The sequence below is a fragment of the Leuresthes tenuis genome, unplaced genomic scaffold, assembly GCF_036924035.1.
Source record: "Leuresthes tenuis unplaced genomic scaffold, fLeuTen1.0.hap1 SCAF_20, whole genome shotgun sequence".
Taxonomy (NCBI): Eukaryota; Metazoa; Chordata; class Actinopteri; order Atheriniformes; family Atherinopsidae; genus Leuresthes; species Leuresthes tenuis.
In genome coordinates, this window is record NW_027325374.1 from 10215869 (window position 1) to 10235644 (window position 19776).

At 42.4% G+C, this 19776-nt stretch overlaps 1 protein-coding gene across 4 annotated transcripts in view; it reads left to right on the forward strand.

The window, feature by feature from the left end:
• Nucleotides 1–16383, forward strand: part of LOC140278932 (zinc finger MIZ domain-containing protein 1-like) — a 107689-nt gene extending 91306 nt beyond the window's left edge. For 2 of the 4 annotated variants that reach the window (XM_072374055.1, XM_072374058.1), the window contains 18 exons: nucleotides 5788–5923; nucleotides 6284–6398; nucleotides 6611–6825; nucleotides 6921–7122; nucleotides 7469–7744; nucleotides 7822–8004; nucleotides 8101–8178; nucleotides 8285–8453; nucleotides 8549–8690; nucleotides 8957–9167; nucleotides 9596–9701; nucleotides 9795–9955; nucleotides 10046–10113; nucleotides 10212–10280; nucleotides 10368–10612; nucleotides 10736–10899; nucleotides 12409–12693; nucleotides 12811–16383. In XM_072374055.1, the coding sequence (XP_072230156.1) occupies nucleotides 5788–5923; nucleotides 6284–6398; nucleotides 6611–6825; nucleotides 6921–7122; nucleotides 7469–7744; nucleotides 7822–8004; nucleotides 8101–8178; nucleotides 8285–8453; nucleotides 8549–8690; nucleotides 8957–9167; nucleotides 9596–9701; nucleotides 9795–9955; nucleotides 10046–10113; nucleotides 10212–10280; nucleotides 10368–10612; nucleotides 10736–10899; nucleotides 12409–12693; nucleotides 12811–12918 (2933 nt within the window). In that variant the 3' untranslated portion in view covers nucleotides 12919–16383. The remainder of the gene's footprint in view (nucleotides 1–5787; nucleotides 5924–6283; nucleotides 6399–6610; nucleotides 6826–6920; nucleotides 7123–7468; nucleotides 7745–7821; nucleotides 8005–8100; nucleotides 8179–8284; nucleotides 8454–8548; nucleotides 8691–8956; nucleotides 9168–9595; nucleotides 9702–9794; nucleotides 9956–10045; nucleotides 10114–10211; nucleotides 10281–10367; nucleotides 10613–10735; nucleotides 10900–12408; nucleotides 12694–12810) is intronic. The other 2 variants (XM_072374056.1, XM_072374057.1) reach the window with 2 other exon arrangements.
• The last annotated feature ends 3393 nt before the right edge of the window (nucleotides 16384–19776 follow it).

Genomic DNA, 19776 nt, shown 5'->3' on the forward strand with positions numbered 1-19776 from the left:
ATATTGGGGCTCCCTAGACTCTCTCTTATTTTAATTGACTTTGGCCTGCAGGAGGCTTGTGTCCATTCAGACCTTTCTGGGCAGAGACAGAGAAAGGGGGAGGGAGGGAGGAACAGAATGTGAATAGAGCCCCCTCAGAAACTGCAGAGTGCAGCCCACTAGAGCTGTTCTTGTTAGTTTGCTCATACTCTTTGTTCTCCTTTCAACCCTTCTGGCTAAATGTCTTCAAACAAGCCGTTTGGGGGTCATGATTCTTGACGAGGAGTTTACAGCAAAGACTGGCCTTCATTGTTACAGTTAGTACGGGGAAAAAGGGAAGAAGATGTGTTGACCGAGTGTGCGTGCATGCGTGCGTTTTTGTGTGGATGTTGGTGACCAAGCCGTGTGGGACGATGCCAGGTGGGAGCCAAGGGTTGACAAGGGAGCAGGTGTCTATTAGATACAGAGTAGAGGAGGGGAGCGGTTTGGGGGTGGACAAGGATCATAAGAGCTTCTGGCATCTGCCTTACCTGCTGCCTTCCCTGCAATGCCCTGCCAGTAAACAGAGAGAAAAGGGGGGAGGTAGAGAAGGAAAAAGACAAAGAGGGAAGGAAAGCGTTTTGGAGGAGGCATCAAGTGTAGGATAGGCCTTTGTGCTGAGAGCCATTCATGTCATGATTTTCGGGTTATCCCATCCGCTTGATGAGATGGTCCCTATCCATTGTGGTTGGTCGCATTTTATTTGTTTTCTGCCATGCTCAACATACTGAATTTTTTTGATTTCTACCACTGATTGCCCCACTGGTACATTATGACAGTCCAGTCTCACAGAAAAGTGTGAAATACAGAGAACCATGTATTCGTGCTGATGGAGACTTTGAGTGACTATGAATAAGTTTTGCTATTTCATAGTGGGCAGAAGGGGCAAAGTGTTACTGAAGAGGACAAGACCACTTTGTGTCTGTCTTCTGCTCTTTTCAACTTATGTAACTGGAACTTTTTCCACAAATTGACACACTTTCCTGAGGTGTTGTTGAAATATCTGTAGCATACTTTGGTCAAAATAAGACAGAGAGACAGTACTTCTAGTTCTCTTCCTTTTAAGACTATGATTTTATAGTTTGTTTCGTTGCAACTCCACTCCCTCTCCCCCCTTTGCTGGGGTTTGTCTTTATTTGTCACACAGCTTTTAGCTACAATGCAAATATATATTGGACACAAATTGCGCTAAATAACTCTTGAAGCACCTTATTTACATATGATACAACATACAGTACCGAGCCTGAGAGGTAACACCAGCACACACAGCAAATTGAGCCTACTCATCAATATAAAAGAGAAAAACTCCCTTCTTCTGCCCTTAAACCACAGACAGTTGGTACTGATCACTCTTTTAGGCACAATCTCGTCACTAGTCATGTGTTAAACCGTCCCAGGTTGATAAAACTCTGCACCACAGATAGGAAGGCTGAAGTAATGTAGGGGATGGCAGGTAGCTCAATACTCCATTCAAAACTCAAATAGTAATTCCTCTGTGTCATATCAGCTCCATAAACTCAGCGCTTCACTTTTAGTCCATTCCTCATGAGGTTTATTTTAGTTACTAGCAGGTAATGTAAAAGAGTAGTTTTCTTGGACTATTTCTAACCAAAGCTTGCTTGTGTTTCTAAAGGTTAAGGGCAATGCATTCAATGACAAACTGCCAATCAGACTTAATTCTCAAGTGATGGGAGTAGTGATGTACCTTTCTCTTCTGGATCTGAATGGCTCACTGAATGACATCTTTCCAGATCTGGGCAGGCCCAAAAGTGTCAGGGTGGTGTTTTTTTCAGAATCTTTGAGTTGGTAGTGACATCAGACACTCAAATGTACGCTCTCTCAGTATGTCCTCTGTAACTGCATTTCTGCTGATTAAAAGAGAAGCCTAAAAGTACTGACCAATACCCCCAAAGACAGATAATAATAATAAGATAATAATTAGACCAGACTGGCTACAGCATAGCTACTTTTCCCACAGCATGTATTTAGCACCATAGAGTAACTGCTGTTATCTCTGGAAGGACACATGCCTTAAGATGTATGTACATTTAATTTTGAGTTTCTTTCACTTTGAAACAGACGATGTCTCATATATGGAAAAAATATATTTTTTATGATTTGGGTGAACTGACCCTTAGCCTAAAGGCTATTTGCTTCCTGGAGAGCAAACCAGTATTTAAACAGTACAGTTTATCTCTCAGCCTCCTGCCTGTATGTGTGGTGGTAGCTGGGATGGTGGGGGGAGCATTATCATTGGACAGAGCATTGAACAACTGTCAGGGATGCAGTCCATGTCATTTGTCATGTCTCCCCTGGGCTTTATGACAGAAAGCAAAAGCTGCAGGCCCTGCTACTGAACCACCCTTCTAGTCCCAGCAGATGCATTTACTGCCATTCGCCATGGTTGACCATCAGGCTGGGCAGCTGAGCACCAGAATATCAATACGGCTCAGACTCAGCCGGGCCCCTTGGGAGTATCTACCAAGCAAACAGGATCTTTCTCCTTATGGTGACTTGCCGCCATTGAGGAGAACACTGTAAACATAAGGAAAAAGACGCTTAGTAGCACAAAACGCCAGTTTGATTCCCTCCAAAATGAGATTTGGACAACTCTGCACCTGAGACAATTATCTGCAGTTTTGGATCTTCTCAGGGAGACAGATGAATCTATTGAGGGGCCGTCTGTGGGAGGCGAGGAGAAGAGGAACAGTAATTCTTTTGTGTTTCATCGTCTGCGCTGTCCTCAGAGATGTTTAGGTGTGGGAGGAGGAGGGAGCGACTGCAAGGACTAACGGGTTGGCTGCTCCTCCTCTTGTCATGTGAAACCTGAAGTTTATCCTCTGGTTCAATGACAGGGTCTCTCCTTTAAACAGGCCGGTGTTCAGTGGAGGTGGTAATTTTGTGTGGCGATAAGCCCTTTATCTAATAGTGGGGTAGAATAATTCCTCTTTAAGTGTCAACGCTGGCGCTTCCCTTTTTTTCTCAGATAGTCAGTCGATGTATTGACATTTCTTTGCTCTGCTTGTTTTTGTCCTGCGGCTGTTGATGTCGCCCTCAGTGGGAAACGAGGATTCTGTCCGCTTAGCCAGACGGCCTCGCGATGGCACAGCGAGGGGATAAATTGTGGAGACATGTTTATCAACATGAAGAAGTGCAAGTTACCCCTTGTTGGAAGAGAATAATGGGTCCTAATTGAGCTGTAACATGTTGGCTGGTTGCCAGGCCCTTGAATTGAAAACTCTCCCCATCAGGAGGGGGTCTGAGGAGAGGGAGGGTGCTGTTAAAACACTGCAGGACTCTCTAACATAGATGCGAAACTCATAAACCTATTAGCCATGCTTGGATCCGGTTGTGTTTAATTGAAAGTAACTCTCAGATCTGTGCATTTACCTGCAAGTGAGATGTTTTTAGTAGAAGTGCACCTGAGCGGCCTTTACTGTCAACCAAAGCACAGCCGTGGTAAAGTCGGATGAATTCTCTGGAGGAGCAGCGCAGCCTGTCTTCTGGCACCTGCCTGCCAAGAACAGGCGGGAGGAAGAAGAGAAAGAGAAAGAGAGGGAGCATGAGCGGGTGGGAAGGAGGAAAAACCCAGCTGCCTCTGTGCCTGAACCCCGTGCTGCTTTTAAAGGAGTGGGAGGGAGGGGAGGGAGAAGCAGGGAGACTGCTGGCACCATCTGTACATGTCTTTTGTATTCCAGCCCTCATCTTTACACAGAGCTAGGCTGGTGTGCTCAGTGTTCAAATGAAAGGATAGGAGGTGCCTTTTGGGGTGCAGTGCTCTTGTGTGTCGGTGCAGAAATTCAGCGTTGTCCTCGGAAATTTGACGCACTCAGAGGACTTCTTGTGTCCTATTTCTTCACGTCCTTCCTCACGTGTCTGTGAGCTTGTACTCTGTTCACAAGCAGCCGTGTGTGGCCAGATCTCTGGGTTTCCATGTTCCTGATGGTAGTCTGACGCTTTTGTTTGTTCCTCCCTCCTATCAGCCCCATTAGCACGGCGTCTCCTCTGTCACTGACTCACTCAACCTTTATTATTGTGTGTGTGTGTGTGCGTGCGTGTAATATGAACAAGGCGGCCCATCCTTGCATGTGGCAGCAGGGTGGATCTGCCTGCGAGGACAGCCAGCACTGTCTGCTGTCACATTGACGTGGCCTTTTTTGCGCGAACCGCAGCTGAAATCACTGAGCGCCCTGTTCCACCCACCCACCCCTTCAGCTCCCCGCTCATGCCTGCAAGTGCTGTGAATCATAAAAGGAGGTGGCTGCCCTCCTCTTTGATTGAATCCACATTCCCTTTCTCCTCCGTCGCTGCAGACAGGCGCTACAAGGAGGCAGAGGAAGTGAGAGGGAGAGAAAAAGGAAAAGTGAGTCTTTTGTAGTTGGCACAGTGCAAACACATGCACTGCAGATGAAAAGCACATGATTTGATCAAACACGCTCTGTGGTGGCTGTCTAACCAAGCTGTAGGTAGGAGTAGAGAGGAGGAGGGGAGTCCATTTGCAGGCTCAGAGTGAACCCTAGTGGCCATGAGCAACAGTAACAGATTTAAACTGATTTTTTTTACAGTATATTGCAGTATTAACCTGCATCCTTTAATTTATAACCGCAAGAGGATTCTGCAACAAACCAAGTATTCGGGGTGGTTCTGAGAACCTGTGAGACATCCTTCTGTTGTTACACTTGTTCATCTTAATTAAAACAGACAAACAAAACAGATTAAGCTAAATCTGACACGGTCGCTAACAGATTGTGTGCATACTTATTTGAATCTGTTTATCTTGGGTAAATATATGCAATGTATAACATAAAGTTATGGAATGCGGTCCTATATATTCGTGTAGTTTGTCAATATAAGCTCCTTAGCAAATTTAATCTCTGGGATCATGTTGCTCCTTTCTAGATGTAACATATTTTTAACATAAAACACCCTGTATGTAAAGGAAAAAATCAAAACGTCTGTCTAAGGTAATGACCAGAACATGTTTATGTTATCATTGCTGCTGCATTTTTATGTGGTGTGACAGGTTTTATTGTGTTAGTCTTACTGAAATCGGACTTAAAAACTACATTAAACGTGTTAGTGTGACTGAAATCTAAATTGAATTTCTCAAAGTCGGACTTACTCACCCAGATAATGCAGTTTGGAGTCAATTATTTTTTTCTTTTCCGTAGTAAACTTCTGTATTTCCACAAGCTTGTATTCAGATGTAACCGAACAGACCAAATCGGACACTAGACATGACATGTTTTGATTCATTCAAATGATGAGTCTGCAATCACCAAAATATCTGACTGTACATTGGAAGTAAGCAGAATGACCAAGGTTTTGCCAGTTGTGATCCTTTTCAGTTTAAATAGACAATAATGACCTAGTTTTGCACGTCATTGATTCAGTTAATGAAACGGTGTGTGGACAACCGTGTTTCTCCGGTGGCCGGTCAGTAAACCACCTCCTCTGGGGATACAGTGGTTACAGCAGTTTCTGCATGTCTTGTGTTTTCCAGTGCTAATTGAGGTCAGCAAATGCTAATCGTTCAAATGCTCATAAATTGCTGTTTGCAGCCATATTGCAAATTTATTTTACACACTTGTTTGTCTAAGTTTGCTTTGAAGTTTCTGTTCCTGTTTGGTTTCATCTGCCTTCATCCTCACAGATACACTCTTTTCTACATTTTAGAAATGCTTTGAGTGAAGGAACATTACCACAGCGGGTTCTCATAGACGGTCTCAAACATCACTTGTACATCCTGTTCTTCTGCTCTCTTTCCAGCCCTTTTGTCCTCGTGGTGTGAGGAGCTGGGACGCCTCCTCCTCCTCCGTCACCAGAAGAACAGGCAGAACGAACCTCCGGGAAAAGTGCCCATGCAGCCCCCCATGAGTTCCATGAAGCCGGGCCTCTCACACGGGTCAGTGTTCACACTCCTGTACTTTTTGGCTTGTGTCTGAAGCGTGTTTATGTGTGCCGGGGTTGTGTGAACAGACAGGCCAGGCCCGTGGGGAAAGCCCTTCCTCTCCATGTGAATCCCAGTGTTCCTTGTGGATCAGCAGATCGACAAACTGCCAGAGAAAAGACTTCTAACAGTTAATATTTTCATACAGTGCCAGAAGAAAAAGAATGTGCCTTCATTTGAAAGTTCTAGCAGTAAAACCTGTAATTCCTTATTACTGGACAAATAAAAATACATATACTCTAAAGCTATTTGTGTTGTTTTCCAGGATATTTAGTTGTTTTTCCAACATGATGTTTTTGTGTTCTTTCCCTGCAGAGATGGCTCTTTTCCGTACGACTCAGTTCCCTGGCAACAAAACGCCAATCAGCCTCCTGGTTCGGTGTCTGTGGTGACCACCGTGTGGGGCGTGACCAACACTTCGCAGAGCCAGGTGAGGGAGTAAAGTTTGAGAGGCCTGCATCAGACAGATAGATTTGAAATAGGAGCGGCCAAAATTACCTGGTTGAGATTATTTTATTTTATTACCAAGATTGTGATAAGAAATCAAGGGCAGTAATTATCCTAAAATGCGTACTGATGGTTTTGGGGTTGAACTTCATATCAGGTGATAAAGATATTCACACGTGTCTATGTACCCAACAGGTGTTGGGGAATTCCATGGCCAACAACAATCCCATGAACCCTGGGGGTAACCCTATGGGCTCGGGTATGTCTGGTAACAATCCAGGTATAAACTCTCCTCAGTTCCCCGGTTCACAGCAGCAGTTCCCCAACAAAGGCAACTCAAACCAGGCCTACATACAGCAGGGTATGTACGGACGACCCAACTACCCCGGAGGAGGAGGCTTTGGTGGCAAGTAGGTGGACAGTGGAGATTTCTGTAGAAGTCAGTGCCCTGTTCTAAAACAGTGCTGTGTAGTAATTCCTTTTGTTGTCTTGCTTGTTGTTAAAGTTACCCTGGAGGGCCAAATGCTGGACCTGGTGGGATGGGGATCCCTCAACACTCCCGTCCTCCCTCAGATTTCACTCAGCCTGCGGCTGCTGCTGCGGCCGCCGCAGTCGCTGCTGCGGCTGCCACGGCAACTGCTACTGCCACAGCAACTGTAGCCGCCCTGCAGGAAACCCAGAACAAGGACATGAACCAATATGGACCGGTAGGATGAAGCACAGAACCATTAACATGACGGAAAATGTGCATGTCACGTACTGTTTGCTAATCTATTTGGTACGCATTCCGTTTAGATGCTAGTCTTTCAACTCCAACAATAGAACAGAGCTAAAAGAATTGGATTGAGGCTCATTGATAAAAAATTATTGTTAATGTTGAATAATTAGAGTAAAATAGCACATTATGCTAAAACAGGAGCTCGGAGATGGTGTTTTTATTCTCTTGCTTGTCAGAGGTTTTTGTCATCTTTTGTGATCTACTTTAGAAATGGAAAATTGACCACACTTACAGTCATGTCTGAGGTGGCTAACTGAGGCCGTTTTGTTTTACAGATGAGTTCCTCTTTCCAGATGGGACCAAACCAGGCATACAACAGCCAGTTCATGAACCAACCAGGACCCCGTGGCCCTCCATCCCTCCCTGGAAACATGGGCGCAGGCATGAATGCATCCAACATGGCTGGACCCCCAATGGGAATGAACCAACCCAGGGGCCAAGGCATGGGGCCTTTTGTGGCCCACGGCCAAAGGATGCCTCAGCAAGGCTATGCAGGGCCCCGGCCTCAGGGCATGGGTATGCAGAGCATGAAAAGACCATATCCAGGGGAGGTGAGTGGACAGTTAAAAACTTCCCCCTTCAATATTTAGCTCTTTTCTGTATACTGAATAGATTATATCATTCACAGCCAAACTATGGCGGGCAGCAGTATGGACCAAATAGCCAGTTCCCTAACCAGCAGGGGCAGTACCCCACACCCAACGCTTCCAGACCGCTGCCGTCCCCGAACTACCCCGGCCAGAGGATGCCAGGACAGCAGCTGCAGGGCCAATACCCGCCACCCGGTGGTCCCATGGGCCAGTACTATAAAGTACGGTGAAAAGGGTTTTGACCAAAAACACTAGATTCAGTTTTCCTATGGCAATTTTTCAAATGCTAATTAAGAATCTGATTAATCTAATTACAGCAAGAGCCATCATTCAATGGCCAAACCAATAACTTCTCTGGGAGTGGCTATCAGTACAACCAGGGTAATATAAATGGGGTAAGTAAATTTGCATTCCACAGTTTCATTATGTCATCAAACTCCTGGATTTGCTCGTAATGTTCCCATGAATATTTGACTTACTGTTAAATTGTCTTTTGTTCAGCCTCCAAGACCGGTGGGTAACTACCCTCACTCCCCAGTGCCAGGTAACCCCACCCCTCCAATGACCCCAGGAAGTAGCATCCCCCCGTACCTGTCACCAAACCAGGATGTGAAGCCACCCTTCCCTCCTGACATCAAGCCAAATATCACCGCCCTCCCTCCCCATCCAGGTCAGTCTCTGAAACATCTGAATTTAAAACGACAACTTTTGAAGCATTTCATAGTTTTCGATGATCTAAGACTGGTACTTCTCCAACAAACCTAGCCAACCACAACGAGGAGCTGCGCCTGACCTTCCCAGTGCGGGACGGTGTTGTCCTAGAGCCCTTCAGGCTGGAGCATAACTTAGCTGTCAGCAACCACGTCTTCCACTTACGGCCCTCTGTTCACCAGACACTCATGTGGAGGTAAGGCCTAAATGCAGCATACTATGTTGTATGTCCTGTAGAAAAAGCTGGAATATCACCTGTTACTTCTCCAGCTCAGACACTGAGCTTTGAAAAAAAACATCAACCAAATCGCCACTCTTCCATCAATGCATATATCTGAAGATTTTAGATGAAACACATTCCTTTTATCTTGGTCTCTAACAATGACACCTGCAGCTTCTCAAGAGCCCTGGTATAAGCATAACACGCCACAATGCTTATCTATTCTTTGCATGTCTGTGCAGATCGGACCTAGAGCTGCAGTTTAAGTGCTACCACCATGAGGACCGTCAGATGAACACCAACTGGCCGGCATCGGTCCAAGTCAGCGTCAATGCCACACCGCTGACCATCGAGCGAGGCGATAACAAAACCTCCCACAAACCTCTGCACTTGAAACACGTTTGCCAGCCTGGAAGGAACACAATCCAGATCACTGTAACCGCTTGCTGCTGTGTGAGTAGACAAATCTCCAGAACTAACGAGAAGAGGTTTTATATCAATCTTGACTGAAAAGCAGAATGTTTTCCAGATAAACATAAGTCAGAAAATATATCTTCTTAGTGATCATATGTAGAACTAAAGCACAGAACCAAAATATATGTATTTACATCTTTAAAAAAGCAGAATGTCAGCAACCCAATGTTTAATAAATGTGGCATAATAACTGAAAATACAAAATTTCATTAAACATAACAAAACATTTCATACAAGATGTCAAAACTGTAAACATTTCTTTTCAGAAAGGTAACAATGCATAAAACACACCATGGTGTTCACGTGTTTGTGTTTTCTCTGATGTTGGGTGTTGCACCTCAAAAGCAATCAGCAGGCACACCTCCTGAAGATGTTTGCAAGACTGACCGTGATATTTTCTCCCGTAGTCGCACTTGTTTGTGCTGCAGCTGGTCCACAGGCCCTCGGTCCGCTCCGTCCTGCAGGGCCTTCTGAAGAAGAGGCTCCTGCCTGCAGAGCACTGCATCACCAAAGGTATTCCCAAAGTCGCAGGTTGCACCCTTACACTGTGATTTCTTTTCTCTGAGTCTCTGCTTTACACACTGTTCCTCTCCTTCTGCCTTAAAGTTAAGAGGAACTTCAGCAGTGTGGCAGCATCATCGGGCAATGCCACACTCAACGGAGAGGATGGTGTAGAGCAGACGGCCATTAAGGTTTCCCTCAAATGTCCAATCACCTTCCGGCGAATACAGCTTCCAGCGAGAGGCCATGACTGTAAACACGTTCAGGTAAGACTGCAGTGGCCAACCATCATGCTACCAGATAAAAGAGTGTTTTAATGGAAAACAGATGTGACTCATATTTCTTTGTCTGTGCAGTGTTTTGATTTGGAATCATATTTGCAACTAAACTGTGAGCGGGGAACCTGGCGATGTCCTGTATGCAAGTAAGTTTTTGCAGTTTAGATGCTGCACTGCACTTGTTGTCCACTTGTTTGTTCCCATCAGTAGTTTTGATATCTCTTTTTATCGCTTCTCTGCTCAGCAAAACGGCGTTGTTAGAAGGACTTGAAGTGGACCAGTACATGTGGGGAATCCTTAATGCTATTCAAAAGTAAGCTGGATTCAACTAAATCAAAATACATGTGTATTTCTTTCACTTTCCTTGTATCTTAACAAGATTTTAACTTTGTTCCACCAGTTCGGAGTTTGAGGAGGTCACGATTGATCCGACATGTAGCTGGCGGCCGGTGGCTATAAAATCTGACATCCACATCAAGGAGGATCCAGATGGACCTCTGGCCAAGAGGTTTAAGATGATGAGTCCCAGCCAGATGATCATGCCAAATGTGATGGAAATGATTGCTCAACTCGGCCCCGGACCATCGCCGTACCCGTCAATACCCTCTGGCCAAGGTAGCAACAACAGTGTCAGTGTAGTCTACAGTTCGTAGTGTGAACTTCTTAAACAAACCAGCAAGCAAAGCATTCCACTTGAAGAGCAGCTTGAAGCTTAAAGAAATTGTAAGAAATGCATGTATGTATTTACAGTGTTTAATTTGCATTTAGGCAACAGTTACCATGGGCACGGGACCTTTGACTTCCCTCACGGTGCCCCAGGTGGTACGTCGATGAATGACTTCATGCACGGTCCCCAGCTGTCTCACCCACCCGACATGCCCAACAGCCTGATGGCACAAGACAAGCCACTGTCCCACAGCATGCCTGATTCAGTGAGTTCTCCCACTACACTTCTCTCCTGCTACAGTAACTCTGCATCTCCTTTAGCCCAATCTTCCTTTGTAGTTGGCTGTAAGATACTGATAGGCACAAAAATATTTGCTATTAAAACCTGATGACATAAAAGTCATTTAATAATCAGTTGCCAGTACAAGCACCTTGTAGATTAGCATGATGGCACTGTGCAAATACATTCCAGCTGTTCATTATGGGTTCGACTGCAGCAATCTTTGTGCTTACCGGTAATTCACACCCAAAAAAGACAATTGTTTTTTTTACCCCTTTAAGAATATGCCCACAGTGGCAAATAAGGGTTATTTTAGCTAAGAAAAGACTTCAATTAAGTTGTCATTTTTCATGGGGAAAACGTAATATTCTCTGCGTTTACACAGCGGGGATTTTAGTGAGAAAAGAAACTGTTAAATTCTCTGACATGAAACTCTCAAATTAAAATTTACTTGGAAAGAAAAACATTCTGGAAAGGTCAATGAAACCCCATTGTCTCACTGTGCAAAGGTAAATCACCCTGATCAAACCTAAATGCCAGCACTAAGCAGAGAACTCCACACGCACTCATCAGTAATGAGGTTGGCTGCATCATCACCTTAATCACGTCGATATGTTTGGTTTTCTAGTTGTTGTTGGGTTTCTTTTTTATAGACACAAATCCTACCGGTAGCTTTTCAAGATTAGGCAGCTAATAGTGATACTGGACTTTGGTCATGAGTATTTTAAAACTAATGTGATTACTAAGTATAATTAGGTTAGACTGGAATATTAGCTGTATTTTTATTGTATTTATTCATTTTATTCTCACTCTATCTAAATCACAATATGACTTGCCTACATGGAAAATTAGCCTATTTTTGTATCAAGACTGGGAGTAAGATATAGTCTGTCTCTGTTTGATCTCTGCGGGTTGCTTGGCAATTTTGGGCAGAGCCAGGGAAACTGTTAAGCTAAGCTAACCAACAAGTGGCTTGAGCTTCATATTAAAGTTGACAGAAACATATTAATCCAATTTCATGGTGATAAGATGAAGAGAAACACAGAAGGCTCATCTCAGTTGCCTAATTTGTGCCTCCTCGTCTCCTCCCTTCTCCGTCTTCTTGCCCGTTAACCAGAAATCGAAGGACGACTTGACTCCTAAAATGCACCTGGAGGAGATAAGAGCGAGGATACATTGCTGCATCCTTTGCGAAAGTGTTTTTTGCATCTGTGAAATATAAAGGGGGCATAACACAGCTCACATTGTAAACTGAACTGGAAATGAATATACAACCTTGTCATAAAACTGCTCTAAGTTGCAACTAAACAAAGCATAGATGATGCAGTTGTGTCACAGATCGTGTTTATTTGACCTAAAATGACATCTCCCAAGCAAGGACATCTGAATTTGATATGTGCCTGTTAGCTAACAATCAAGAGTTAACAATCATAATAAGCAATGAAAAATAATTCACAGGTTGTCTGAAAATGACAATGTTTTTCACACTCTACAGATACCTCATTCTGCTGGCCCTGACCAGTCACATGGTCCGATGCAGCAGAGCTTACACGCACCTCCGCACCCTGGGAGTCAACCAGGGCAGCAGCTACACCACAGCGGGCCTCCTCAGCCCTTGCGGCAAGCTCCGCCCCTTCAACAGCCACCACCACCGCAGCAGCAGCAACAGCAGCAGCAGCAGCCTGGCCCAAACAACCATCCCCACAGCGACCTGGCCTTCAACCCCTCCAGCAGTCTGGACAGCCAAGCGGGGTCGGACATGCCCGAGCCATCGTTAGACGTGAGTCCTGGAACATGGAAAAGCTTTTTATATCTGTGAAAAGAGAATGTGTTTAAAAGGATTTTTTTTTAAAAAACACTTAAGCTTATTCTTGCAATCATACTTTCTATCTTCCAGCTTCTTCCTGAGCTCGCCAACCCAGATGAACTCTTGTCGTACCTGGATCCCCCAGACCTTCCCAGCAATAGCAACGATGACCTTCTGTCACTTTTTGAAAACAACTGAGGCGTTTCAGACACAGACTATTCTGACTGCCTGCAGCTTCCCTGAGAATCCAAGGCGGTCACTCAGTACTTGATAAACACAAAGATGCACTCCCTTTCTCTTCTTCCTCGTACAATTTTCATTCGCCAGCGCAGATAGACTGGAAGAGGTTAAAACTCAAAAGACCCTGCAATGATACCTTTGACTGTGCAGCTATACTCAGTTGATTTTTTTTACCCCTCACACACACACACACACACACGTGTGTGCTCATTAGGAACGTGTTGTAGCATTTTTTTATTCATGTTTTGTTTCCTTTTGAAATCAAAAAGGAATTCAGTGTATAAAAGAGAAAAATAACTCACAAAAAAAAAAAAAAAAAAGAAACCTGTGCTGTCTGGCCAGTGTGTGTAACGTTTTGCTATCCGAGAGGCCACAGCCTCCCGGTGTCACAGCTCCATTCCCTGACTGGTCTGGTTAGTCGCACTGTTTTGTCCACCACGCATCATTTAAAAGCACAAGAGATTCTGGCAATGCAAAAACAAAAAACCAGTCTTTACAAAAGGAACAAGATCAGTTAGATCACTTTATGTGTGTCTTTGACAAAATATTTTCTAGAGTTTTTTTCTTTCTTTCTTTTTTCTTTGTTGCCAACATCTTAGAAAGATTTTTGGGACTGACCGGCTTCCATTTTGTCTACAATTGTGTCTGTTGAGGTTTGACAGTTTTTGCCCCACTACAACAACAAAAGATTTTATATTGCGTACCAAGAATAACATATCTGTTTGTCCACATATTGTATAGCTATTGTCCTCCTGTACAGAGGAGTGATTTTAATGGAAATGAAAGGTACACTATGAGAGACTGGGGTTCCTGTGGCGATCTTGCTGCGTTCTTGCTTCCCTCTACAAATCCTTCCATGTCAACCGCTCTGCATGAGCCCTGGTGTCAGCATTTTTGCAAAGTTGCATCTCTGTCCCTGTTAAATGATGTCCTCTTTAAGTAGTCTACAAAGTGCATGTGTGCCAAGCCCTTGTCTAGTGCTGTTCCAAGTGGTGAGAAAAAAAAGATAGTGTGATAGGGTTTTTAATCAGTTGCTGTTTCCACATGTCTTCTGTTTGTAAGTTTTTTTTTTTTGAATTCCCATCAGATTGCGTATGATTTTATTTAACACCAACGTTGAAGGGATGATGCTGATGGCAGCAGTACATTTATAATGTACCTGCTCTTTATTCTCTGTTAGGTTTATTGTTTTGTTTTGTTCCTGTTGCTGCATAATTAAACTATCCATGAATCTTTTGGGAAACTGCTCAACATCACCAAAGCTAGAGGGATGAGAATGGATCTGTTTGTGTTTGCTAGGTCCTGCGTAAGACTGCGAGGGGTATGCTTGTGAGTGTGTGACGTGTGTGTGTGTGTGTTTCTACTGGTGTGATGGAAGGTGATGGTAAGACACAGTTTATCCATCACTACTGTTTTAAGAAGTGATTTTCAAAGCAGTATTGGTGCAAACTTTTTTGCCACATTTGTTTTCAAATTCACTTTTTGAGAAGAGTGCTGTTCAGTATGCAAATGTATTATTTTTTAAGAAATGCTATTGTACTGTAAATATCATTGTTAATATTTTTGTATCATCTCGATAATGTTTGTCCGTTGATCATTCGTCGTCCAACCTAACCACATATGCTCCAAAACCCCCACCTGACCACTGGCTTTGTTTGTAACCAGCTGTCTCGCCTCCTCACTGCGAGGAAACCAGTTCAAACATCTCATAAGCTATTCTCCTGCAGGTCGTCCTGATTTCTTGTCGCTTTTCACACCCGTCTGCCCTGTCCCGTTTTTTTGTGGTTGCCTTCCCTGCGTCAGATGGCTACGTTTCATCGTCTCAAATATGTTTCATCTTCTTGAATATCAAACTCAGTTTGAAGCAATACTTTCTTTCCTGCTAAGATGAATTGATCAGCAGTGATCGACTTGTCGACTTGTGCATTCATGGTAACATTTACTCAGTGATTCTCAGCAGCGTTGGTTTTAAAAAGCGTGTGGTATCAGCTGGCTTTCTTTGTAATTATTGAGCTATGTGAATATCATAAGTGTTGCTAATTGTCAATACATGGTGGTATTTTAAAGATATATCACAACCATATTTTAAAGAAATTCATTATATTGTTTCTATTTTTGTTATAGAAGATGTGGCTTTTTTTGAAAAGCAACATACCATATACATTTTTATCCCCTTCTGTTTTTTTGGTAAATTATTTTGTACTCGTTTTCCTATTAATCTGTAAGGCTAGAAATCCAATTTCTTTCGACTATAGCATTGTGCTGAATTAACCGCCCTGACTTTATGTAAGCATTGTTTTAGAGGTCATTTAAGGACTATTATTTGTTCCAGCTCAGAGCACTGACATGTTTCATATCAAGGTCACAAGGAAAAAATTATTTAACAAGCACCCTGCCACCTTCTCATTTTTTTTTCTATCTCAATTGAAACTCTCAGTCTGTCCCATGGAAGTCGCCATTTCACAGTTCGTCAAGTAAGCCAATTGGGTATCGGAAGGCAGCACCCTAAATCTAGTTGCACAATCACCGTAAAATGCCATTTCTTTGGAGGATGTTGTTTCTAGAAAAAAATTTAAAAATAAAAAGTTTTAAAAAATGACAAAAAAAAACAACCAAAAAAAATAAAGGAAAATAACATTTAATTATGAAAACAAAAACAGAGAGGAAGGGCACGTTCGTTAGTCTGGCCTGAAAAGGATGCTAAGGACAAGGCTAGTTAAACGTCCCAAGGATATCTGTATATATGTAAATTAATATAGAGACGTGAACAGAAATGTATTCATTTTCCCTGGGAATGTGCATTGTTTCTTCAGAATAATTTAAAAACAACAAAAAAAAAAAACAAGAAAAGCTTGCAACCCCTCTACTGGAAGTGGCTGAATATGAACAATGAAACATGTTAGTTAGTGTCTGTGGGTATCTCTCAGCAATTTGTTCCCCCCTCTGTAATATACTTTCACCTCTTTTCTTTGGGGGAACTGGGACAACTACATTTTACATGTACTATTTAGCCTAAGTGTTCTAGTCTCACCGGCATACTGAGGTGCTAAAGCTTGAAAAAAAAAAAAAAAAAGAAAAGAAAGAAAGAAAGAAAAACAAAAACAAGGTTACAAAGAAAACCGCTTGGAGGTGTGGCGGAAGAATGGAGGTGAGAGGGGACAGGTCCAGAAGATTGTAACCAAATTCATAGTTTGTACAATTTTTGATATCATGAGCAGTTGGAAAAATGATAACAATCTTAAGGTGATTCATGCAATGTGGCCATTGTGTCTATGTTTGTACATTGTATGTACAATCATTTCATACTCTAAACTGGTCAGAAAATAAAGGAACTAATTGTGATTTTTAGTCTTGCAGAACTGTATGTAGTTAGATGATGTGACAACCTAATATTTATCTAATAAATATGTATTCAGATGATACGTGCATGTCCTTGTGGTTTCGTCTTTTGTTGGCATTCATCATATTCCGACAGTGAGGTTCCCGCCATCAGTTTATGGTGTGGTGTAAATTATGGGCGTACAAAAGTATTTTGTTCCACGTGGCTTGTGGTCAGCTTGTCATTATGTGGAAAAGATATGAGCCCGCATTAATTAACAGGGCTGATGGTGTTAAACAGTTGAACTTCATTCATTCAAACAGGCATCAAGAAAACTGACATTTAAAAAAAATAATAATAATAATAATTGAGCTTAAATTTGTGACCTCACACAGCAATAGATATACTGTGTCTGTGTTTTCTCTACCATTTATAAGTATGAACAAATTCAGTGTTCCAAGAGATGAAACCCTGAACCAAGAAGAGTGACTTTCAGTTTCTGACAGCATAAAAGCTTTATTCATTTGACCAAGACACAAACAAGTTGTTTTTAACGCTGCTGAAACTGAAAATTTGCCACCAAAGGTGTGCAAATCTAGTTATGAAATTGGAGAGGTTTTATATATCCCTATAAATGCTGTGAAATGTATAAATCATGAGGACATAAAGAAATGATGAGCTCTGTCACTGCTGTTGGTCCTACTTCAGATGCCAGAAAAGGTGCCACTAATGCATCAAAAGTGTGTTTTTGCTTGTAACTGGATAAGCGATTCCTGTTGCGCTCACCAGACTGATGCAGCTCCTCCAGTGGTCTCTGGAACTAAGAAACAGATAATTACTTGACAGATACACCGAGAGAACTGCTTTTACTGCAGTTTGTCTTATATATTTAAGGGCTTTAATGACCTGTGAGACGTTCACACTGCAGTTAGACGCTATTTTAATTCTGCTGCAAAGTCTTTATTATTAACATCAGTGTTAAAACCACTGTTATATTCCACAAGGTGCAAATAATAATAGTGTTTAAGTCATGATTTAGAGAAGCTACAATTGAAAGAGTGAATATCAAGGTTGCACAATATTCTGTCTAAAGCCCTCCACCCAAAGACTCTGATTGAGAAATGTGACAGCTGCACTGCTCATTCTTTTTCATAATGCTGACTAAACACCTATTCAAAGGAATGTCGTTGGAGGTGGTGTTGAATGAGGGAAGAAGAAAGTTCCCTAAAACAAGCGTTTCAGGACCAGGGTCTGCTGTACGACAGAACAACTAGCTCCGGAAAAATACTGGACAAATGACCAAATAAAGCAACAAACACGCTAAACGAATGAGGGGAGGAGCTTAATCTTATCCATTTATATTTGGTTGTGACTTCACACTGTGTTAAGAAGTTATTGCAGTTTATAGCCAATCAGCCAAACCTACAATCTGATAAACTACTATTGAACAATTGGGCTGGTCATGAAAAAAAAACAAAAAAAACAATGTAAATTCTGGGAGGTTTTGTTCAAATTTATTTGAAAACTTTAATTTTATTTCTCAATGTTCAAACTACAAGAACATATATTGTAAACAGCATAAAGCCAGAAAGGAGAAGTTAGTTTTCTGCCATGTTCTCATGTGAGGACTCAACTTTGTGACTTTTATTTTCCTGTTTTTTGATGCCTTCTGTGAGGGTAAACTCTGATGTTGCACTCTGATGTTACATTCTCGCCACATGTTGGCCGAAGAGTCAGGCTTTTTAATTTGGGTTTACCCCGAAAAGACTTAAAGCATAAAGAATCCTGCGTTACTGAGCTCATGTTACCAAACTGGGACTTGAAAGCCTTGGGAGTTTTGCAAAAATATTAGTTTTTTGCCTCTCACTGCCATAAAATGGAAGAAACTGATGGACTTACGTATGATTTCCAAATACAGATGGTGATAGCAGCCCTGTTGGTGGTTAGTAGAGTCATTTTTTTTTTTCTCTGGAATGGGATAATTATTTATAGTTTCTGAGAGAGCCTTACATTACACGAATGGATCTTAGTTAATTGTAGAAGTACTGTGTGTGTACATTTTCCAAAGAATTTTCAATAAGCTGTTTAACCTGATTTATTTGTTGGACAGAGAAAAAGGAATCTCAGCTTTCCCATTAGACATTAACTCCTGCTGTATTCCCAGGGGACCATGAAGGAGGCCTCATGGGGGGGTGGGGGGGCAATGGGAGAGGCCACACTGCTGTAAGACAAATACCTCAGGCTCTCAGTCATCCCTTCCAGCAGCCCCCAACTCACTAATCAAGACACAAAGATCTGAGCAGGAAGGAAATAAAACCCAGATGAACTCTGGGACATGAAAATAACCATCAACATATCACAAAAAGATCCTTGGTGTGGGGGGTTGGGGGAAGTTCTGAATTTGCACCACCTCTGTTGTTAAGTAGGGCGATTGTTGGAGGTTCGGACTAGTCGCTAGCAGGAATTCATTACCATCTTTTCATGTGCATTTGGAATATGTGAGAAAAAGTGAGTGGAAACTGTGACTTTAGTGTGACTTCCACTAATCCGCAAATTAAACTATATGCTTGCATGGGGTGTTTTGTTGCCTGTTTGACATGATGCTCATTCAGTCAGAGGCCACTTTAACTCATTGCAATGTTTATTTCACAGGGCAACAATTTAATAACCCTTAAGGCATTAAAAGAATATCTTTAATTCAATACCAGGGAATAGAAACAACTTTTAGGAATCATGACTGACCTGGCCAAGATTAGAACTTTTTTAGATACCTACAGGGAGAGCGGACAAATCATCATCTTCAGTCAACACTCGCAACTGATACTTTTTTATGTTAACAATACAAGAAACCATTGGTAGTAGAGTAAAATCGTTTTTTAAACAAGCCACTGAACAATAAAAGGAACTGGGACTTTCTCTCTGTCATATTAGGATTAGTCAAACGAGAGGGAAAACAATCTCACCTAATCCCATATCAAATATGGGCCTGCTGTTGCATGATGGGAAATTATTGGGGTCTTCTGGATTGTAGTGTTAAACCAGTCAGCTCACAAAGTCAGATATTAAATGTTGGAAATGAGTCAGATCCAAGGAGGCCCCACCTCCCTTGAAAGGACTTAGAGGATCAGCCGCTAACGTCTTGGTGCCTGTTACCACAGGACACCTTCAAAGATATTGTGGAGTGCATCAACAGGTCAGACCTGTTTTGGCATCATGTTGGGCCCTGCAAAATTATAGTTCTGTACAATTCTAAGGACATTTTTTGCTTGTCTGCACAGAAAACTACATCAGAGCAAACATAGAGCATATTTAGATTTATTTAGCCCCAGTCCAATGGCCAACAGAATTTAGTTTTTTCTGTCCTTAAATATTGGTTGGATGAGTGAGCAGTTTACTATCAGAGAGTTTAGTAATATAAGTGAACCGGCACAGATGGTAGGGATGATGCGGTTTACTGGAGGGGAGGAAAGCACACTTCTGTGAAGCCCATTTCAGCT